This window comes from Clinocottus analis, unplaced genomic scaffold (assembly GCF_023055335.1).
Source record: "Clinocottus analis isolate CAN_PGR_092001 unplaced genomic scaffold, fCliAna1.0.p SCAF_7, whole genome shotgun sequence".
In the NCBI taxonomy this organism is placed as follows: Eukaryota; Metazoa; Chordata; class Actinopteri; order Perciformes; family Cottidae; genus Clinocottus; species Clinocottus analis.
The window spans coordinates 139,935-163,731 of NW_027176229.1; the positions used below are offsets into that span (position 1 = coordinate 139,935).

At 46.4% G+C, this 23,797-nt stretch overlaps 1 protein-coding gene across 4 annotated transcripts in view; it reads left to right on the plus strand.

Annotated features, from left to right (window-relative positions):
* Nucleotides 1–23,797, plus strand: part of kank1a (KN motif and ankyrin repeat domains 1a) — a 46,668-nt gene that overhangs the window by 20,614 nt on the left and 2,257 nt on the right. For 2 of the 4 annotated variants that reach the window (XM_068605408.1, XM_068605409.1), the window contains exons 2-9: nucleotides 5,718–5,847; nucleotides 13,183–15,831; nucleotides 18,110–18,274; nucleotides 19,938–20,046; nucleotides 20,269–20,499; nucleotides 21,118–21,205; nucleotides 21,560–21,779; nucleotides 22,958–23,100. In XM_068605408.1, the coding sequence (XP_068461509.1) occupies nucleotides 5,811–5,847; nucleotides 13,183–15,831; nucleotides 18,110–18,274; nucleotides 19,938–20,046; nucleotides 20,269–20,499; nucleotides 21,118–21,205; nucleotides 21,560–21,779; nucleotides 22,958–23,100 (3,642 nt within the window). In that variant the 5' untranslated portion in view covers nucleotides 5,718–5,810. Of the gene's footprint in view, nucleotides 1–3,061; nucleotides 3,082–3,882; nucleotides 3,949–5,717; nucleotides 5,848–13,182; nucleotides 15,832–18,109; nucleotides 18,275–19,937; nucleotides 20,047–20,268; nucleotides 20,500–21,117; nucleotides 21,206–21,559; nucleotides 21,780–22,957; nucleotides 23,101–23,797 lie in introns of those variants that run through there. The other 2 variants (XM_068605406.1, XM_068605410.1) reach the window with 2 other exon arrangements.

The window sequence follows — 23,797 nt, forward strand, 5'->3', positions numbered from 1 at the left end:
ACTATCAGCATTTTGTGATGTCTGTACAATAATGATCACTTAACACACACAAATATACCATTTCAATGTAATTTAAGTTCAATAAAGACAGGTGTTGGGGATAAGGAAGTTCTCACTGGATTCAAAACTAGACTTTGATAATTATATAAGTGTAGAAACTAGTATTTCTTTTGATTAATTTGCCCGTTCAGTATAAAGCTGGAAATATCAATTAGATGATTTTCTTCTGTAATTAATCGTTTAACAACGTAATGCAATAGTATAATGAACTGCAGGACTTTTATCACTAATGGATCAATTACGCTCGGACTTAACAAAACAACCTGAACTGTTATTGATTACATATAAATGTCACCTTACAGTAATTTGAGATTTGACTTCATAACCTCGCGGCCTTATTAACTAGATTTAGCAATAATGCAATTCACTGGGTTTGTACCCATTAAAAACGCAGGATGCTGTAATGGCTCCGCTGATCAATCCCAATGGAGCGACGCCCATGGACGCCATGATGGTTTTTCGTTGCGTGCGCAGCAGACGGTGAAGCTCGGCAGGAGCTCTTCAGCGTGAGTGAAGAAGACCTGAACGGCTGTAAACCCCAAACGTTAAAAACCTTCAGAACCACAAACGGTTAATGAAACACTAAACTAAAAGAAAAGCTGCGGACATGCTTGTGTATGCTGTCGATTAAACTTCTTAGACCAAACATTTTAATCAGGAAACGTAAATACTTACTGGTCAGACTTACACACCAATATGTTGGCAATTTTGTTTTGGTTTTATGTGAAGATGAATGACTGTTTGATTGCAGGGTAGTTTGCATCCATTTTGTATTGGCCTTAATCCTTCAAATCACAGCAGATCATTTAATCAGCTGCCTTTAGCGCGCACACACACACACATACACTGACACACACACACACACACTCCCCGTGAAGAGGAACCTGACCTGAGAGTAAATCAGTTGACACCTGCAGCTCCTGTCATATTTATGCAACAGCTGAGGAGGAACAAAACAAGTTGTTCTGGTTTGCGCCGTGTCGCTGTCTTGTTTTTGTTCTTTTTACACTCGTGAGTGCTGCTGCGTCGCGTCGGGCTGCTGCTGAACCCGTTTGTGTGTTCAGGTAAAAGCAGATCTTAGGGTGAGTGTTTTATGTCTTTTCTTTGTTCAAACTAAATTCATTGGCTTTTTTTTAACCTGTAAATGCTTTGAAACAGACTTCTTTGCCTTTGTCGCTGCTTCTGTGATACTGCAGCAATACATTGTTATTCTGACCAGCTGAAGCTGATTATTCAAACTCCTGGTCAAAGGATTTAATGCCTCTTAAGCACTATAAAGCTAACTGATTGATACCGAGCTAATTTAAAGGTAGATTTTAATATGCGCGTCCTCAGCAAGGCTGTCTGTCTCTTCTAAGACTTCTCTGGTGTCCTAAACGGTTGTTTTTCACAAATACACTATATGTATTATACCTATTTTTTGCCTTTTTAGCTTATTTTCTCATGTCACAGCTGCCTTCATCTGCTCCTCTTCTTCAGGCCTTCTTTATGGCTTCTTTGGACCTGGTTAACAGCATTTTTATCCAATCACATTTCACCTGTCTTCCTCTCTGTGAAAGTAACCTGGTTGAAATACATGAAAGTCTTCCTGAAGTCTAGACGTGTGATTGGTCACCGGGCCCGCGTGACCATGAACATGCGCTGTGATTGGTCAGTGAAGCTAGCGTCTCACCCAGAGCCCAGAAACTCAGGACTTACTGATGACCCTTTTCCCACAGAGGGTCATGTGCGTCTGAGTGAATTGCTGATTATGTTACTGTTTGGACAACGTGCATTGTTGTTGACCCGACGGGGTCGAGCTCTCTCCTTGCTGTGCTGGCCCTCGGCGGGCGCCTTTCCTCCACTGCGTGAGGTCAATCAAACATGATAGATGAATAAGTTGCACGCCATAAATGCAATACAATGACACTGCTTTTACTTTGAAGGAGATCGGGCAGTGTTGATGACTTGCAGACTTGAGCCTGACGTGAAAGCCCATATTGTTCTGGAGTTGTGCTCAGCGAGCAGCGGTGCTGCCGCGAGCCGCTCCGCCTCACAAAGCTCTCACAGGCGGTCAGTCTCTCGGCAGACTTGGAGTCTGCAAGTTTTCTTCCACCGCCTGCAAATGTTCTAAATGCAGGTTCACTGAAGACTCATTTCAACTGGCAAATACTTTTACTTTTGAGTACAATATTTGTTTTATTGTGGATGTCCACAGTCTCTACTATGTAGAGAAAGCTAAGCTCTCCTGCTGTGCCTACATGTACCAGGATGCATTGCGTGAGAGCGGGGACTTTAGCTGGAAATATTCTTCCAACTAAACCGAACAATGTATGCTTTTGAACTGAAGTTCATCTCTTGGGCCAGACTACAGCGGCCTCAATGCCTCGTTAGCTCCTTCATTGAACACACGTGATGGAAACAAAATGCAGTGTTTCGGTCTCCACTGGGGGCAAACTGGTTTGTTCAAACTTTAAATCTCAGTCAGATGTGTAAACATGCTAAACCTCGGAGGGCAGTTTGTGCAGAAAGCTCCACCTGACGGTGATGTCGTCACTTTTACTGCAGTAAAGGAGCTGATAAAAAAAGTCTTTGCCATCTCTGGTGTGGTCCCAGGTGTCCTTGGCTCAGATGTAGTGATTGTGGCTTCCTGTTGATTGTCCGTCTTCACCTTCAGCTGCTGCGTTTGGTTAATATTTCACCGCTCATGGCGCTCTCTTGGCTGCCTCGCCGGCTGCTCTTCAGCCGCGAGCTGAAGGTCGGGCGCTGGCCCGAGCGTGCGACTGCAGGCTCTTAGCTCGCCGAGCGCTTCACCTGGAGGCCCGGCTCGGGTCGGCTCTGCCCTAAACAGCCTAAAGTCCTGCGTCCTCTTATAGGACACGGATCGTTTGTCTGTCATCTGAGGAAGTCGTCTAATCTTAGCGGTGAAACCTATCCCCTCCTCCTGGCTCAGGGGGCGGCTGGGTTTAGACTGGTTTACGGGGACTCGCTCAGTGTTTGCTACCTGCGAGCTGTGGGAGGACGTTAGCATGAGAGATGCAGGTAAGAGGCACGGTAGTTAGAATAGGAGATCTCAGTGCTGTTGGTATCCGCTGCTGTTAAAAGAGTTGCAATCAGCGGCTGTAATGTTCATAACGCCGTCGTTTTTCTACTGCACGGCATTCAGTTAAAGAGCAACATATTGAGCAACTCACTTTTACTTTTATGAGCATTCCTTTGACAACCCTGAGGAATCTCAGGCTGTTGCACAATATCTCAGTTCAACTGTGTGGATTCACTTGACATTTAGGTTGAATGTCACTAAAGCGGCCTCGAGTCCTATCAATTTAAATACTGGACCTTTTTTGGAGGAATTTATTCCAATAAACTATGTTTGAGGAATGTGTGTGTTACATGTAAAACAGGATGTTATTGCAGGTAAAATCCTAGTCGGACAAATGTAACCGCTTGCAGGAAGGAAAGTCCTCCGGTCATTTCTTCTGTTATCTCGTTGGTAGAAGCTAATTGACGCTTGGCATCAAAATGTGCAGATTTTATTGAGAACAACTTCCTGTTTCGGTGTCAAGAGCACAATAATGCAGCTTATGAAATGCATTATTTACTCCCAGTGGTCACAGGGAGACATGGAAAACCTACAATATCATTTCAAAAATATTCTTTACCCAATAAAATACTGGATTTGAACCAAACTCATAATTTCTTCTCCTCTGCTCTTATGAGATAAAGAAAAGACTCTCAAAAGCCAAAAGAAGATGGTTTTATGTGCCAATGTCTTGCTGACTGATGCTGGTTATGATAATGAAAACCTTTTTTTATTCTCTCTGCCTGCTTCGTGTATCTGAGGACTTCCTCCTTCCTCCAGGTTTCCTTCCTTGCAGGCAATGGAACCGGACGCGTGGGAGATGTTTGGTCAGTCGGATGCTTTTTTGCATGACGTTGGCGAGACCGCCTTGTATTTCGGGTTGGATGGCTCAGCATGAGAGCTTTCCACTTGCTCTGTCCAGCTGTGAATCTGCTCGTGGGTGAGCGACGTAGACAAGCTTGTTGTCTTGTTAAAAAAATGTATATATATGTTTGTGTTTGTCGCCCGTTCAAGCTGCTCTTTGTTTGTTTTGTTTGTTACGCGGCGCCAAACGCAGAGACGCTTTTCAACCCAATGGAGGCATCTTGACTTTTTTCTTATTAATGTTTGTTTCTCAAAAGAAAAGTGATATTTTCCAAGAACCTCGTTGAACCCGATTGGTCCGGTTACTTGAACTCCTTCCACCTGTTGCTGTAAACGCAACCTTTTAAAGGCATTTGGTGCTTTTTCCGGCAGATTTTTCTCCAACTGCAGTGTAAAAAGTCTGCGAGGAGGAGGGAGCGTAGACTAAATAGCTTTCCGTCTATTTGGATGCTGGAACAGCCTGGTGTGCTCTGAGTATCTCTTTCGCCTCCGTATCGGCTCTCTAAACGTTCCTCTGGGTGACGGACAGTTTGGATTTAGCCGCGGCGGCGAGATGACGTCGCCACGCTGCTTTATTTGGCTGCGTACTGTAAACAAGGACTTACATGTGCTGCTGAACGCCGGCCTGCAGAGTGACCGCTGACGGAGTGACGCTTACAATGAATCCTACTTTTAAAAAACAAAGTGTATAATGAAAGTACATCATTCAGTTCTTAGAGGTTCAGAGGAGTTCCTTGACTTTGAGGCTTTAGACAACTGCTCCCTGTTTTTAGGGGTTTATTTTGAAGGTGTGTGTGGTAAATTGTACTGATTTTAAATGTAAAAATCCCACTTGTGGAGCCGGCGGTGGATGGGTCGGGGATCCGAGGTCAGCCGTCCTCCTGAGGTGGAAGCGTCTCTGAGCCAGCCTCGCTCCTCCAGATGCTCCTCATTTAACAAACCAGGCCTCTCTGTCGCCCATGAAGCCGACTTCATGAAGGAGAAAGGCTCTTTTGTCCCGCCTCATCGCGTGTCCATTGACGATGACCAGGCCTGTGCACACTAGACCTCTATGTTCATAATGTCGGATGCAAACACACCTGTGGAAAACCGAAAGCTTCCAGTGGGCTTCAGCTGTCGGAGACAAAAGGTTTTCTGTCACGTGAAATAAGTGTTGGACGGAGTCGTGACATCTGCAGGAATATTACATATTACATTACTAAAGAGCAGTTTTAAAGTACAACTTTCTGATGCTTCTACTTTACTATATCTCAGGAGACATTGCACAGGACCGTAACGTCAACAAGTACATTTGTTTACTTTCACTTGTCAAAGTTTTGCCGGCACGATGATATTTTTTGGCTATTTTTTGAGCTCATTGATACCATATTTTTTATTTATTACAAAGAACATCAAGTCTCTCCCGTTGTGGAATCAACAGTATTAGACCGACTGTTATCATCATGACGATCACGCCACAGTCATTTTCAAAATGTACACATTCATTGAGCAACATAAAATATATATATATTAGTTTACACCCGTGCATCATGTCACGCCCTCATTTCTGGCTAAAATATTGAAACCTTTGATCTGTATCTTCAGCTCATGTTCAGGATGAACTGCTGGACTGACGAGACTCGTAAAGAAAGTAAACTTTTTAATGCTATTTGTCGTAAAGATAAAGCGCTGCTAACCTGTCTGCATTCAACTGACCTCCCCGTGAGTAAAAGGCCTCCTTGTGTTTGTCTAGTCCGCAGGCTGCATGGTAACCTGGACTTGATGCATGGCAGTTGCATGACCGCAGTAGGTCGTGTTGTGGGACTGGGAGCACGCGGCTGCAGCCATGGCTCAAACCATGCACGTGAATGGCAACGGCCCAGGTAAACAACCCTTTACTCATTAGTTTCCATCATGTCATGTTCTATTTAGTTTGAGTTTTCATTGTGCATTTCCTATGTGACGTTGTTTTCCTCTGCTACGTTTCACACCTTTGTGCATCCGACTGAATGTTGTGGGAGGAGAAGTTACTTTCCCCCAGCAGACGATTGGTTAATGTGCTTTGCTCCCTCGCTGCCTCTTGAACAATGTGTGCTCGTCCTTACTAAAATATGACGAGCTGGATCAGGACACAAAGGGGCTAAATGCAGCCGTGGTGTCCGGTTGCAGGCTGACATGTATATTTAACCGGTGAGCTGCTGCATCACATGCGTCTGTCTCAACGCCACACTAGTGAAAGCTCCACTCTTGCTTCAGGAATGGGAGGAGGGATACGATTTCAGGAACTTTGTAGGCTTTAAAATAGGAGTTTACATCAGCGAGTGAGGAAATCAATACACATGTGACGCACGGTATTCCTCCACAGCTTTGTAGCATCTTGCATTAGTGACATCAGATCGAATGAGACTGATAACTTCTATCTAGAGGTAAGTCTTATGGTTACAATCAACTTCATTGAGTTTACACATTAGTTTTGCGTACATGTGACATATTATGAATTATACATTTCCAGGTATGAGGAATTAAGTTTTAATTAAATACATTTTATCTGCATTGAACTATACATGCAGCACTTGGTGACAATGTATGAAACGTTTCACCAAGTAAAACCAGAAATAAACAAATAAAACCTTATTTATTTTTTAAAATATATATTTATTTTGTTATGAATTTGTTCACACAACCTTTTCATGGACGTGTCACATACTGTGGCTGACATCGGACACAGGCCGAGACGCATTCCCTCCTCGTTGTGCTTCAGTAGCAGGAATAACTTATGGAGGCTGTGTCCATACAGCGCAACATGCAGAGGGGATTTGCACGCTTCAGTGTGAACTAAACACTGACACACACACACACACCTACCTGCAGACGACTCACATTCCTGGCCACACTAACGGGAGAGAGTGAAGCGTCTTCCTCCCAGAATCCCTCCAGGAATGCGCAGCATGCAGACAGATGCTCTCAGCGTCTGTCTGCATGCTGCGCCTCAAACCCGCCACCAGACACCACATCTCCTTTTGTTTAAGGACGTAGACGTGTGGATTCACGTCACACTACCAACCCAACAAAGTGGATTTTACTGTCCATTTTAAGAGAAACTCCCCCACACCTCTCTCTCTCTCACATACTTTAAAAATAGTTTATCTGCAGTGTTGGCAGTCAACATGGCGACGTGGTCACCTGCTGCTCCGCAGGAAGCTCAAGACGTTTGCAGAGATTACCTCCACATGCAGAAGTTCATCAGGAATACATTGAGGAACAACATTTCTCTCCTGAGTTCTGTTTGAGAGTTGAAATACTGCCAGTAAAGAGTTTTTTCTAGTACCTGATGCCTTGTTAAAGGGACATTGCACAGATTTCACACATAGTTCATAAGAACTAAGAAGAACTTCTGCTCTTCTGGAGGAGCTTCATCAACGTCTGTTGGCTCGGACTTCAGGAGATTTATTTATTTTTCATTAAATGCAAACAAAGGTCAGATGTGGAGTTTGAAAGATGTAGGTGTTCACTGGTGGAGTCTGAAGTGCTGTTGGGTTTCTTTGCAGGAGGTGTAGTATCCCGGGTAGTGGAGGCTCTTGATGGACTGCCACTGTGTAGCCTCTAACTCGTCTTCTTTGAGTACATCTTTGCCTTTTCTAAGCCAGTGTTGTGCAGTAAGTCCTCTCACATAACTTCACTTGGACGTGCAACAAAGAATCCAGCATGTATTTAACATGAAACCTCAGCAGAGTGACGTTCAGCTGTGATGTTTTAATATGCAGAGAAATATTTACTGAATTATCCTCGTAACTTTTACATTTAACTTTTAGTGGACAGTCACAGTTGCAGGAAACCAAAAAAAAGGCTTGTTTGCATTGAAACCTCCTCCGCTGAAGTAGTCTGGATTAAAACAAGCGTCGTGCCGGTGGCTCGATCCCCAAACCAAAAGTCCCCGTTACCCAGCAGCCACTTGAAACCACCCCGCGCTCCCATGCGTTCCTCATTGTGTGTGTGTTGAGGCGGGTTGGCTCTCATGATGTGCTGGAGGGGGCGGAGCGCTGCGTCTTGCTACACTGAAGGTGTCTTTACTGTGTGAATAGACGTGGAACTTGTTTAAGTGTGACTGTAACTCCAGTGAGCACTAATCCGTTCATTGTCAGCCAAAAGGGGCTGAACGGTTTATTCATTAAGCATCTAGTGCACACTACGGTACTGTAAGAGCGGCACTGCACCGCGGCAATGAGGCGTGAACCAGACAAACCTTTTTGTTCCTCTTAGTATATTAAAAGGATCTCTTTTGTTAAATATGACGATTTGTTTTTCATGCAACTGGAGGAACAAAAAGTGTAGGGTCTCAGCATGTGAGCGTAGCTTAGCATAAAGACTGGAAATGGGTGTAACTGGCTAGCCCGACCCTGCTTCTAAGCTAACAAAAATCCACCTGCCGTTCCCTCAATAGCACGTAATGTCTGATTTTTAATCTGTATAAAAAGAGGATAAAATGACGTCATTTGTAATGTCACTAATTTTCTGTTTCTGCATTGCGGTGACGTAGTTGCTCTATCAGCTGTTCTCAGCTGGTCACTCGGCGGGTTTTCAGTTTCATTACTTAGAGGATGTGCAGCACACGTAGCTGACCCTTGGGTTGCATATTTGAGAAAGTACTGCAGATGTAGTATTCCCTAAACTGCTTAAAGTCCTGCTCTTGTCATTTTGATCGTTTCAATGTGTTTGTAGATGTTGATCCACGACGTAAACATCAGCGTGGAGCAACTGTGACGTGTAAATGGCTTCACTGGAAATAAACCAGGACGCTGTGTGTGTTTTGCTTAACCATCTATGAGAACAGGCCGAGTGGGCGAAGCTGCCTCCATGTTTGCAGAGGAAGCCCGAACATTTCCTCCGGTCTGCATCGGCGTCATCGTGTAGAGTGAAGCTGTTGAAGCTGGCAGCGGCCCGGAGAGTTTCTAGAAGAAGCTAATGGCTCACAGTTGGCCGTCGGTCCGGCCCGTGTTCAGTTTTGGGCAGGAATGTGCAGCTTGACTTTTACTTTTTGGTTTCCTTTCTTTCTTCTCCCTGTTGCTGGTGTGGAGCTGCTGATCTGAGGCATTGATCAAACGCTGGCTCTACTTCTTCTTGTGAGTAATTAGGCGTATAGAGATCGCAGGCGGAGCCAGGAAATACCAGCCCGGCTGGTGGAAACACACACACACACAGACACACACACAGACACACACAGTCCCCTCCACCCAGGCGCTTGCATCACACTCTGCTCTCTGTGTAATGCACAGAGTGCAACTGCTCCACTGCATTATTCCACTCTGCAGCTGTGTCTCAGACCAACTCTGCAACACCTCGTGACTTTGTGTACTTTGTACGGCGAGATCTGCGGACGCCTCCAGTATTTGCTGTTTCCATGATGAGTTTTATATCAAAATAGAGGAATAATTAAGGCATAAATCTCAGGTGTTGGGGCGACATGAGTGCGTTCTCAGCCGCATGTTTCTGCAGCCAAGAGAAGTTTTGATAACAAACAACCGGCAGACACTTTTAGACCAGCAGCGTCGATTTAATCTGCCTCTGAGGGCCGTGTGGATGGTAAAGGGCTTTTGTCAGCTCCAAAATTAGACTTTTTACAGAGCCAGTGCAAAATAAGCCAAGACCAGTGTGTGTTTGTTTGTGTGTGTGTGTGTGTGTGTGTTTGCCTCACAGATTCTAAGATCAAGGCCCAAAGTTGGCCTTCAGCACAGTATTTGAAGAGCAAACACAGTTCATCGGGTTTAAAGTTACTGCAAAGGAGTCGCAGAACGGTTTCAATAAGTGCAGCATTTTAGATGGATGAGTGGCAAAGATATGTGACATAAAGAACCAAGATGTCTTCATGACTTATACACACAAACATGACTTCATGACTTGACACAGACCAGTCAGCAGGAGCCCCGGCGTGTGCATGTCTCCAGAGTTCCCACACTTGTAAATGGCTAAACGGGAGCTACGGGTGTCGCCGGTGACTCGGGCGGAGCTTCTCCCGGATGTCGACGTATCTGACTTTAAATCCAAAGAGCTGGACTGTGTTCAGCTGGCACACGTTTCAGTTGGAAGCTCTGGTCTGGACATTTGTGAAACACGTGCAACTGGAAACATCCGGCAACGGCTGCCACGTTTTTTCTTTTAGAGCTTCAGCTTCCACAGAGTGACATGTTTCAGCAGCATGAGCTGTACATTCAATGTCCCAGCAGAGAAGTGGAGCCGGGCTCTGGATGCTGCTTTAAGTTTAGTTCAGTAACCATTGTTTTCAGTATCCATTCGTTTTTTTTTTTACTACAAGATTTTAAAAATCTTCCAAATGTTGAAACTCATCTTGACATTTTCAGTTGTATCCGTCGTACCAACAGAACAAAAATATTTGATTTAGCAGCTAAACAAAATGTAGAAAAAGCTTTTTGGATGTTTTGGCGTCGTCTCATGATGATGAAAGCTCGATTGAATGAGAGCGACCGCGTTAATGAGAACGAAGGGAGTCCAAGTGATCGTTTCCTGAGGCCAGAAAAGTCTCGAACACGGTAAAATATGAAGAAAGAATCAACCTCAGGCGTGTTCTCTGCAGATACAGACGCCTGTGCCTACTTGTAATGCATCATAAGGAAAGTGTTGCATACTATTCCTTTTCAGAGAACAGTAAAAATACACTTTCAAGTAAATTCAAAATGTTTCTTCTGCAGAAATTTGTCAAAATATACCAAAAGTCAAAGTACTCGTGGTGCAGATAGGCCGTGTCAGTATCATGGGAATTATATTAGTTATTACTGTACTATTAAAAGAAACTGACTGAATTCAGATGGAAGTTATATTGAGATGGACGTCCTTTTTTTTTCTTACATTCCTTAAATACTCGCCGTGTTTATTCATGCTGGCGGGAAAACGTGCACTTCATCTCTCAGAAATGTGCAATTCGCTGGTGGTGCAAACTAGACGCCGCCGCCGAGGAGAAGTTGTGAAGATGTCACATGATCTAACGCTGTCGTGGTTGCTCGATGGAGGAAAGCAAAGTCTGTGCAGCGGTTGTGTAATCGCTGTGGACGCCCGGGCCCTCGGCCCCGTCGCCGCAGCGCGACCCCTTCACTGGTCCCACGCTCACGAGGTCATCGCTCAGCTGTCCGGGGGTCTCGGCGGTACCAGAGCGCCGCCTGTCACTCCTGTGTGTGTGTGTGTGTGTGTGTGTGTGTGTGTGTGATGGGGTGTGAGGGCCAGACGGCACAAGACCGTGACTGTGCTGCTGCCTCGCTGATTATTTACACCAGTAAAAAAGAGGATGTGCTTATTTCAGATCTGTGCAAACACAAAGAGGGTTTTGTTTTCCGATTTAAGACGCACTTAAACTTTGTAAAGTCCTGAAGGAAAAGAGCTTCACTTGTGCTCCGATCGGCATGAATTTCCTCTCTAAAAACTTTAGAAAATAGTGATACACGCTTGTTATAAACGTCACCGTATAAAAGTAAGTTGTTAAACACCCAATGTGGTGTTTTGGGCTTATTTTGTGTCACCAACGGACTAAAATTCCCTTAAAATATATATTTGGCATCATATTTGTGTCAACGTCTCACATCCGAGTAGCTGGAACCTGCAAATATTTGGCATGATGAATCTATTATTGAAGATTCTCCTTATGACTCATTGCGTCAGTGCTGATTTGGGGAAACTGCAAAGTGAAACAACAAATCGAATGAAATGGATTTTTCTAATTTCTCAGTATATCCTGTCATTTTATTGGCTAAACGATAAGAGAAATCAATTACATTATCGATAAATGTTGCATAAAAGAAGCTTCCTGATGCAAAAATAGAGATGATCTGCATCAAGACTTTTATTTACACATAATTTTGCCTTTTTTCTACGTAAAACATCAAATAACACTCTTCATTTGGTGAAAGTTTGTTCTGCAAAGTCTAGATGTTTGCTTGACGCGTGCAGTAGCCGAGGGATTCGTCTCAGCAACAGGCCGTCATTGTCATGAGTTGGCCTCCCCTCCGGCTGGATAACAGGACTCTTCTTTGGAAAGGGAAGCTCTGGGCTCACAGCCTCACGGGATTGGAGGAGGCAGCTGTCCAATAGAGATGCAGAGCAGCGCTGTGCTGCAGTTTACACCAATAGTGGAACTTTTTATGCCCCCCCCCCTCCTTTTTATTGAGAGAGTGAGAAGAAACAGCACTTCTGTGGCGCAGGTCTGCAGTTAAACTATGTCCAGCAGAGAGACGGAGAGGAGGAAGGAGAAGTAGAGCGCTGCCGGGCTGAGGTGAGTGCAGCTTGAACAACAAGGCGGAGAGGCAGGCTTCAAGCCGATCCCCTCCCTCTTTATTATCTGAATGGAAAGGATTGAGGTAGCCGGAGCTGCAGAGGAAGTGCCGGGCTGTTTTATTTCCAGCCCTGTGTTTGCTTTAGCCGGTGAGAGTTCCTGGCATACCAAGAACAAGACGCTGCATTTAGCCAGCGCAGAGCGAGCCAGTCTTCCTAACGGCCCCGGAAAAGCTGACCGACTGGCTCTGACAGGGAGCGTGGAGTTTGGACTCTAAGCGGCTTGGAGCGCTCTGTACAACGTGTATGAACTCAAGAAGTTCAGCACACTCTGTTTTGTTTGTCTGTTTTAACATTGCGCTCAAAATGTGACTTTAAGCCTCACGCGTTTCTGTAAAAGCTCAGATGTCGACACGACGGATGAATTTTGGACTTTACAATATTGACACTGTCTGTTTTCCTGACCCCTCTGTCCCTCGTCTCTTATCCAAGCTTTGTAAACAACGTTCTGTTTACTCGTCGCGAGCTTTCCTCCAACCTCACCGGACTAAATTACACCAGTAAACCCTAACACTCGCCTTTTATTCAGAGGTTCACTACGCCTCTCAACATTTTGCTGTTTGCTTCACATAGCTGCGTCTCGCATAGTTCTGGGCCGACTTGAACCACGCTCTTGCCAAAATGATTATCACTCACACTTTTCCAGCAGAGATGTGAGAAACCCGAGACATGTTTGCACTCGCTCTGTCAAATTATAGCGATCGTCAGTGACCGAGGAAACCCTTTCCCTGACACTGGAGCTGCTGCTCGTTTCTTTACACGTTCAGGGCTACGAATGTAACGTAGAGAGATTCCTGTAGCGCGGCCTTTTTATTTGCTTTACGCAAAACACTCAAATCTGAACTCTTCACTGACTTTCTCCTTCTTTGTGGTCTCCGTTACAGAAAGAGGACAAAGATGCCCAAGCACGGAGGACGAGAAGGACTCGGTGGCCCCCTACTACGTTGAAACTCCCTATGGTTATCAGCTGGACCTGGACTTCCTCAAATATGTCGACGACATTGAGAGGGGCAACACCGTTAAGAAGCTGAGCATCCAGAGGAAGCCCAAACTGGCCAAACCCTTGGCGGTGCCTCGGGGCAGCTCTCAGGCTGAATGGACCTCCACAGACTCGCTGTCCTCCTCCAACAGCGACGACAAGCAGTCCCCGGTCTTCTTCGGCGGCAGGCCCCAGGTCGCCGCGCCGCTGACCCCCACCTTCCCCAGAGCCGCCTGTGACGCCCCCCTGCAGCAATCCTACTCCGGCGTCGCGGAGCAGAAGCTGCTTCTGCCGCCTCCCTCGCCGAGGTTTGCCCCCCGTCGCAACCCCCAGGTGGAGAAGACCCTCATGGAGACGCGTCTTCGCCTGGAGCAGGAGCGCCTGCTCCTGCAGCCGCACGGCGAGCCGTCGATGCCCCGCCGCCGGCTCGCCAGCTTCGGCGGCATGGGCTCCAGCAGCTCGCTGTCCTCGTACTCGGGCTCCGTGGCCCCAAGCCAGATCTCTCCCAGCACCCATCACCCTCTCCCCATCAACGGTCACCTCCCCAATGGAGAGTACAACCTGTACTACGCGCCATCCTTGGGCAGCTCCATCCGCCACAGCCCCATGAGCTCCGGCATGGCCACGCCCGTCACAAACGTCAGCCCGTTGCACCTCCAGCAGATCCGGGAGCAGATGGTCGTGGCCCTCAAGAAGCTGAAAGAGCTGGAGGAGCAGGTGAAAACCATTCCTATCTTGCAGGTTAAGATTGCCGTTCTTCAGGAAGAGAAGAGACAATTGGCTGCTCAGTCCAAAAATCAAGGTCCTGGTGGCTTTCGCAAGCGCTCCTACAGCGTAGGCAGCGCCGACCAAATGGAGAACCCGGGGCCCGCCCAAAAGGAAACGGAGCTGCACATCATGGAGCCCGAAGCCCAGGAACAGCACGCCCAGCAGCTGGAGGAGTTCAGACGCCTGGCCGCTGAGGTCCAAGCTCTGGAGACGACGACGGCGCTGGACAACAACGTGACTGAAACTGGGCCGCAGAAGCTCCCGCATATCCAGCCCCACCAAAAGTCCATCGGCGTCGTGACAGACGAGAACATGAACAGCCTTCCTGTCCATCGGGGGACGGACGGACACCGCTACCGGGACGCCGGGGTGTCGACGGAGCCGCGGGAATTGCGCAGCGTGGCGGTCGGCGTGACGGAGGCCTTGCTGGGCATGAGCAGCGAGGCCGAGCGGGAGATCGAGCTCCAGCAGCAGACCATCGAGGCCCTGAAGGAGAAGATCTACCGCTTGGAGGTGCAGCTGAAAGAGTCCACGCACCAAATAGAGATGGGAAAGCTCAAGCTGGAGCTCCAAGCGGCCGGCGGGTCGCAGAAGAAAAAAGTGGACAAAGGGTCCATGGCGAGGCCCGAGATGTACAACGCCTGCGTGGAGGCCAAAGTCCAGACGCGCAGCCTGGGAGTGGGCGAGCATCTGGAGTCCAGCCTCGCGAACGCAGCCGAAACTCCTCAGAGCCATTCGGTCGGAGTGTCCTGTCAGCCCAGCGTGCGCAGCGTCGCCACGGGCCCGGAGGTCCCGATGGACCGGTGGGTGGTGCGCGAGCGCGTGGAGGTGAACGACCAGGGTGTAGGGGGGCGGGTGGAGACGCGGGACCAGCCGGTGGGCACGGAGCTGGACGTGTGCGAGGTGGGAGTCAACACGGAGGAGTCGGTGGACAGCCTGGCGCTCTGCAAACCCATGACGGAGCTGAGCAAGGAGTCGAGGTCGGTCGGCTGCGGCGACTGCTCGGTGGACGTGACCGTCGGCCCCGTCAAGACGCTGCTGTCGCGAGGAACCGACCCGGATCACGTCGGCAAAGCGGACTCCGGCGTCATGGCCGCTCCAGAGTCGGCGACTCGTCAGACCAATACCGAGACCGAGGTGGCGAGCAAATCCACCAACACGGAGACGTCCGTCCTGACGGAGTCGTCCACCGACACGGGGCTGACCACTTGTGACAAGCACACCAACACGGCCGCGACCGAAACGAGGACGGTCGCCGCCGGCGAGGGGCTCATCAAAGACGTTCACTCGACGGCGAACACTCGCTCGATCGCGGTCGGGACCACCACCGACGTGGAGTCCGTCCTCGCCACGTCGAGCTCTACCAGAACCAAAGAATGCGGGACGGGACCGGTGAGCGTCCAGGAGAACTTCCTTGTCGGATTAAAAACCAGGAACATAGCATGCGGCCCCTCCCAGCCCGCTGAAGGCCTCGCGAGCAGCAGCAGCAAAGAGGTCGCGGCAGAGGTCGAGGCTGCGTCGCCGCAAGCTCAAGCCCAGGGGGGTGGCGGCGGCGCCGGACTGGACCACTACATCGAGCGGGTCCAGAAGCTGCTGCAGGAGCAACAGATGCTGCTGGCGGAGAACTACAGCGAGCTCGCAGATGCCTTCGGTCAGCCGCAGTCCCAGTTCGGATCCATCAACAGCCAGCTGGTCAGCACGCTGTCGTCCATCAACTCGGTCATGAAGTGCGGGAGCGCCGAGGACATCCGGAAGCTGCAGCCGGACTCTGTGAACTCCAGCGAAGGTGAGGCGTTTGAGGATGCTAACGGATGCTAACAGGTTGAGCGCTGCAGGAAACTAATGGTTCTTGCGACAAATCGAAGCATAGTTTCAAGGCCAGACAACTGAAACACACACAGACACACACACATGCATGAGGGAGCATTGAGAGAGGGTTATATTGCTTTTTGTTTTTTCACTTTCACTGATTATTGTGCAATAGATTGAACTAGTTACATTCGTCTCTTGGTACGATCAACATTTTCTTTTTTTAGGTGTACAGTAAACTGAAACTCTATTTTTATGTTTTTATTTCTTGTCTTTGGAACCAGAGCAATTTACTCTGGAAAAAAACACATGAATGACATCATCAAGAACCTCCTTAAGAGGTTTAAAGTAACACACTTAAAGTTGCCCCGTGGATTTTTTTTGTCAACAAATACTTTATGTTTTTATTTTATATTTGGTATTAACATCTTTACTAGTTTTCTTCTTCGCGTATTGTTTCACTTTTTTACCGTCGACGTAAAATATAAACAACTATCTTTTCTTTTAAGGTGAAAATCACAAAGTGTCTGATGTAAACCTGAAGTATATACATCATGAAATGTACTAAATGGAGCTGATTGTCGTATGTGATTAGGAATATAGTTAATTTACTTGTACTTAAGATGGAAAAAGATAAGAATAATATACATGAAACAGATTTTGGGGTCCACAGAGATAAAAAAGGAAAGATGGGGAAATATATAAATAGCGTAAATTGAATTAATCATTTATTTCATTTCTAAAGTAAGTTTAGTTTTAGTTTTTGATTGTGATCCAGTTTGACGATAGTATAATATTTTTTAAGAATAATGAACTCACAAAGTGCTTTAACATGTTAGTATCTGGATTTAAAACATTTCAGATCTAAGACAAAGAAAATCGGACGATTAAAAAACATCTACATAATTCAAAAATAAAATGCAGAGCAATGATACAAAGGTAAATGTACAGGAGGTGCCTTTACATGCCATCCCATATTACAGTTTAATTATACTTTATCAAGTTTTTAATGCACTCATCGTACTTTTGCAGGATAATAAAACTGCTGCAGAGATAATCAGAGACGTAACATGAAGTGTAGGACGGACTGGTTGCAGTGTGTGTGTGTGTGTGTGTGTGTGTGTGTGTGTGTGTGTGTGTGTGTGTGTGTGTGTTCACACACCGTCTACAGAGAACCCTGATCGGATCGGACAGGCCAAAGTTATCTCTGACCCTGAAATATGCGGCGGGGGCTTTGGACGAGCACCAACAATGAGCTCATTTCTTTCTGGGGGCCGGTCCCCGTCGCCCCGCCGGCCTCTGGTTGTTTTTGCGGGCCGCCCCGCCTCCACCGTCACCTCGCTGTCTGCTGATTCACGGCTCCTTCTGAGTTACATAACAGGCATTCACGGCGGGCTGGCACACGAACGCTGGCCGATTGTCTCGCGTTTGGGAGCTTGTTCTCTTCAGGAATGAAGTCCGTTTCATTACGACGCTGAACACAATGCACGAGGTGGGGAAGAGAATGTGACCGTGATTAGAGCCGGACGTTTACCACCTAATCCCTCCTCCAGGATGCCCATTTCATGTGACTTTTCATTGCTACTCCCCCACAGCTTTTGTTTGACCGCTGTAGTTTAGTTTCAGGTGACGATGTGACGACTTGAACTCTTGAGATTGACAGAAAACGGCTTGAAGGCAAAAAAAAAGTCAATGACTAAAAGTTCAAAGTTAGGTTTGATCATGGTGCAACACTTCCTCTCAGCATGTTGGCTGAACATACTTAAGCAGAGATGGAAGATAATCTTCATAACCGTGTTTTTCATTTGTGTAAAATCACCCTGGACTAAGAGTCGTGGTGTTTTCCGTTGGCTTGGTGAGCTCCTCGTCTCCACAGACGCAGCGGGTCGTCTTCTCAGTCCGCCATGTTTCTACGGGAACCCAGAACGGACAAACCAAATTAAAATTCAATCTGCAGCTTCACCACTAGATGTCACTAAATCCTGCACATTGCTCCTTTTTACTCACTCAGACGCCGAAACAGTTGGAGTTAAATGTCTTTGTTGAAGGAGTCGTGAATAACATTTAAACAAAAAGTTTCTCTTTTCAAACGTTCAGTTGTCAGTTACATTTTATTGTCACTTTCTGATGTAACAGGGTTAAATGCATCATAACGTGTCGGTGCAGGCAGCAGCTTTAAAACTTTGTTTGAATTCTTGCTTGTTTCCAACTCTTTGAAGCGATCCGCCCCGTCTGACGGTCTCTTCTTCCTCCAGAGAGCGGTCAGCGGCTTCGTACGGAGCGGTCAACACTGGAGACGACTTCATGCGGCCTGACGTCTGCAGACAAAGCCGCCAACACACCTGCGCAGCTGCAGCTGCAGCTCAGCGCGGCGCAGCAGAAGAGCCGCATGGACCTGCAGATGTCGACGGCGCTGCACGGTACGACCGAGGACGCCATGCGGGCCGTCTGGTCTGTGTTCAGGGAACTCGCCAGCTGCATGGCCGTGATGAAAGAAGTGGTCATTGTATATCGTTTTAAATCCTGCTGTGCGGAGCTAGAGGCTGTTATTTGGGGGGTTATTTATATTTAAGTGGCCTAAAATACGGCTGAATGTCCTTTCACATGTCGTCATTCATATATAAAGTAATCTGCTACTGAAGTAAAAGTAGTCCACCATAGTGTACAATGCGGTTAGAATAAACGTACAAAAATATCTGCATGGTAATATACTTAGTGTACAAAACTAAAATATTTATGACTGGATAATAATTAGACATATTCATCTCTGTTGCAGCTGGTTTTAATTACTGCTTCATAATTACTCATAATGTATTGATTGACTTATATTTTAGTAACTAAAGGTATACTTAAGCAATGAGGTACGAGAGTCAGTACTGTATAGTCAATAATGTACCGTGCAGGCTAACTGTACATTATTGTAGATACAGTACTGCTTCATAAAACAGTTACCTGCGACATTGTAAGTAAGTAAACAGTAAGCTGCCTTTCAGCACAAAACAGTTGTAGCCACCAAACGTTGTGTATCGCATTGCACGTATGTGTGGCAGTGGCACAGCTTATTTAATAGCATTACACTGCAGGAGAGTCGTGGCTGCAGACATCATCATCATCATCATCCTCGTCATCAGCGTGGCTTCTCCTGACGAGCTGCTCACGCGTCCACCTGTCAAAACACGCGAAATGTGCTGCATGTGCTACACACACACACCACTGTAGACACATATGCAACTGAATGCATGTTGACACACACACACACACACACACACACACACACACACACACACACACACACACACACACACACTCCGCTGTCCCCCGGAGCAGTGAAAGAGGCCTCTCAAATCAGGACAAGCCTTGGCAGATGTGCCGAGTGTTTCTGGCTGTCGGCTGGTATTTTGGGGTTTCGGAGGCCTGTGATTAACGTGGCTGAGATACTTTGACGGTTTGGGGCGACTTCCTGCTCCTGGCTGACCCGAGTGCTTTGGAAAGAGCGTGAGAGGACACTTAACCGGCTGCGGTCCTCTCTGCCAGAGCTCCTGGTCGCATCGGAGGACCTTCAGTGGGTCATTCTGCTGTTAACGGATACTTTTATAATGTTATAATAAAATGCAATGAGTGCGAGACGACGAAATGCTGGAAAAGAGAATAAAAAGATGCAAAGTTTATAGAAACTTGACAGTTTTTTCCTAACTTGTCGTCCTGAGTGTAATTTAGAATATTCACATTTACTGAATGTTACAAAACGCACTGAGTTTAGGTAAAGAGCCTTATTTTAGGTCATGAAGGCAGTTAGTAAAACGTTTTGGCACAATTTTTGTTGTTTTGCTCCCAGGAAAAGCTCTGTGATTACAGACCCGTCTGGTTTAGATGCAAAGGATCGCACGGGAGCAGAACTGTAGCCCAACACGGAGAAATTACTTTATTTAAATGCTACTATTCAGCCCCTAAATAATGAATGCTCTAGATCAAAATCATCAAACATGAAGACATCTTTTACACAGTTTACATGTAAGACTTCACCAAGTCAGCAACTTGTGTGACGATGTCATGATGAATTGCGTTCCCTCTCCTCTCCTCCAGGGCAGCCGTGCAGCCAGAGCACCCTGAAGTCCATCATGAAGAAGAAAGATGGCCGACCCGACTCCAACGGCACCAAGAAGAACCTGCAGTTTGTCGGGGTAAATGGAGGGTGAGTCGGAAAATACATATTTAGAATCATGTGCTGAATATTTGCGTAGATTAATGTCACCTTTTGCGTTTGAAGTTGCCAGTTTGATGTTTCAAACATAATGTCATGAATCTGTTTGAGGTTTAAAGTGCTGCTAGTCATGAAATCTGTGTTTTTGTTTTGGGTGCAAACATCTGATCTTTAAGTTCCTCTGCCTCTGCCGCCCCCTTGTGGCCAATACAGGTATGAGACGACGTCGAGCGACGACTCCAGCTCAGAGGACAGCAGCTCCTCGGGGTCGGAGGAGGATGAAGATGAAGATGAGGAGAAGGAGTTCAGAGGAAACCAGGAGGAGTATGAGAATGTGGAGGCGAGGAGCAGCACGGAGGAGTTTCAGCCCGAGGGAGCAGAGGAGGTGAAGAGGAAGGGGGAGGAAGAGGAGGAAGGTTCAGAGAAGCAGGAGATGAGAGAGAGGTGGGTCAAATTGTGTATGGGAATAATAATGTGTTTAAAAGATGAGTCGGTGTTTTTTTTTCTAGTATTTTATTCTGAGTAAGCTCTTTTACTAGCTCTCTGTTTTGGGTTTGATTTCTAAGAATTGCAGGAATTCAACGTTATCATTTTAAATACCATATCAACTCCTACTTTTCTTTGTTAAATAAGCATATGTGTCGTCAATATAAAACAGACCAACTAAATAAAGATGGTAAAGGTATGAAAACATTTTATTTAATAGCTACTTCAATGTGTACTTTTGTGTATATTTTCTCTGTTGGAGTTTAATTGGAGAAACTTAGCAGTGAAACTACAGAAGAATTTATTGAATAGAATAAAACAATTATTCTATAAGAGCTGGAAATGTGTCGGTCTCTTTAAGGAAACAATAAATTACAAGCTAACAAATAATGATAATACATAAATTCAAGTTAAATTAATAAATGAACTGATGAAGTCACTTACAGTTCGACCCATTTGTTTTTTGTGGTCATATTTGATATTTTGTAATATGGACCAATCAGAAAAAGGAAAGCTTTCATGCAGCAAATGTTATTTGAATGTAATAATATACATAATAATCATTTGTCTCCAAAGGTACGAGCTCAGCGAGAAGATGTTGGCTGCGAGCAACGTTCTCAGAACTCACCTCAGTGACCCGAAAGCTGTGAGCAGTAAAGATCTGGTGAGCAGGACTTCACACGCCATGTGATGGGAGGGAAAACCTTTGTCTGTTTCCTTGAATTCTTACATAGTTTTTCTTGCATGCTTCACACGGCGAACAGAGAAAAGTCTTGATTAGATCAAGTGTTTTGATCTTTTAATAAAACCTTAGTTCACGATGCTCCTCGTCCGCACAAAGGTGAAGAGAAATACCATTTTAAAAAGTAAAGCTTTAATTATGGAGACTTTTCTGCATTTTACTTGTCTTTTTATTTGGTTCTTCCTCCACTATGGAGGGATGCATAAAGCCTTGGACTGGTTCAGAGTTTTCAGCGGGTTAAGCGTGTCGTCCTCACGGCGTGCGCTCTGTCCCCAGAGAGCCGGCGTCAACACGCTGCAGAACGAGTGGTTCTGCGTGTCCAGCCAGAAGGCGGCGGAGGCGGCGGCGGTGGAGGACTACCTGGGCGCCTTCGGGGCCGTCTCGCCGGCCGTGCTGCGCCACGTGGTCAACATGGCCGACGGCAACGGCAACACGGCGCTGCACTACAGCGTGTCGCACTCCAACTTCCAGGTGGTGAAGAAGCTGCTGGACGCAGGTGAGAGCAGCAGAGGACGCGTTGTGTTCAGTGTGTGTCACGGGAAAGTTTCAAAGAAGTGAGATTATGGTCGTTCTGCTTATGAATGCAGGTTTGGTTTTACTCGTCACACCTGAGACTCCACTTCTCCCCTCCAGCTTCCTTTCATCTGGCTCTTTACAGATATCCATTCACTCTCAAATTCTGCCAGAATCCGCATAGCAACAAACTATCTACCATGTAAAACCCCTTTTATCTTTATTCCTGACAAATAGAGATAGAAAACTTTATTAATCCCCCGTGGGGAAACTCATCTGTCACCATAGATGACAGACACTTACTTACAACAGACGCTTACGGGCGACGACAGACTCGTACAGACACGGTTCAAAGTGCACAACAGACAAACGACACATCACTAGAACAAACACCAGAAAATGCCGTATGAAACGAGACACATAACAGACGTAGAAATTTGATTTTTAATGGAACGTCTGAGGGGAATTTCTTCAGATTTTGCCGTTGATTGTAGTTTCTCAGGACTCCCGGTCACATGGTGCACCTCTTTAACAATATGAGCAAATATAATTACAATGCTTCATATTTCTAGATTGAAATCAAATGGTCGTTTCTTCTTCTGCGCCTACAGTGTCATGACATCATCCACCACTAGATTATATTTTTAATTTAGTGGTCCAATCAAACAAGATTGCTTGAAGTTGCAGGTTGATTTGATTAGGTGCACGATGCGACCGGGTTTGTGGTCCAAAAGGTTTTATATCCTCTGAATACATTTCCCTGATGACACTGAGACGCAGTATTTTTTACAGTGTAGAATCTCCCCCGCTCCCTGAAGGCTCAATAGATGATGAGGTCCCGTCCACTCGCTGCTCCAAAGGCCCTTTGTGTCCCCGTGCTCGCTGGCAGCGCGTCCCCTCCCATTGCTCCCATTGTGGCCTTTGTCCTCCCAGTTCCCGGTGACCCGGCTCCGCCCCTCGGCGAGGTCCGGGGGGCCGGCGCTGCTTCTGACGGCTTCTGATGTCTCGTCTCTTTTGAGGTCTGCGTTCAGACGGCGCGTCCCGTACGGGGACGAGTCCGCAGGCCTGACGCAGCGACGAGTCCATCGCAGACCGGAGACGAGCGCTTAGAGACCACCCGCACTGAACGTGTGTGTGTGTGTGTGTGTGTGTGTGTTTCAGATGTGTGTAACGTGAACCAGCAGAACAAGGCCGGCTACACGCCCATCATGCTGGCCGCGCTGGCCGCAGTGGAGTCGCCCAAGGACATGCGCATCGTGGAGGAGCTCTTCAGCAAGGGAGACGTCAACGCTCGAGCCAGCCAGGTCAGTGACGCAGAGGTCAAAGGTCAGCCGGCGTTCAGGTTCTAGGAAGGTCGTGAGGACGGATGTTTGTTTGTGCAGAAATAGACTGACGTACAACATCCTGAATGTTATTTTATGAAGCTTAAAATGAGGCGATTCGTCTCTTTTATTCAGCAGTTAATAATAAACCAGACGAGGCTCAAGAGGCTCAGAGTCGTTCCTGCAGAACGTTTCAGAACATTTGATTCCTGAAGCTCCAAAAATAAATCTCTAGTGACACCTTGTGGTGACAGAAGGAAACTGATCTCAGACTTTGTCGCACTAAAGAACACGTTGGATATTTACTCATAATTACAGTTTAAAATGTAGCTCTGTTATGAAAGGGGAGGAGATTGAATGTTTTAAGACTTAATCATAAACCTTAAATTAAAATAATTATAATTGTAATTACAGTCTCTCAGTATTATGATGATGACATATCTTGCAGTGAGGCATATTCAATCAGAATATTACCCATACAACAATTAAATGGCATAAAATACACAGCAATAATTTTAATAATTAAATTGACAAGACATGTTAAAACCAGTTAGTATAAAATCTTTTGAAGTGTTAAAGCAGGTTTCAAACGGACGGAAACTGTTTGTATTTTTTTTTAAACTTTTGCTCTAATCCTGTTGGATTTATTTTCAAATGTTTTCTTATACATAATACTATA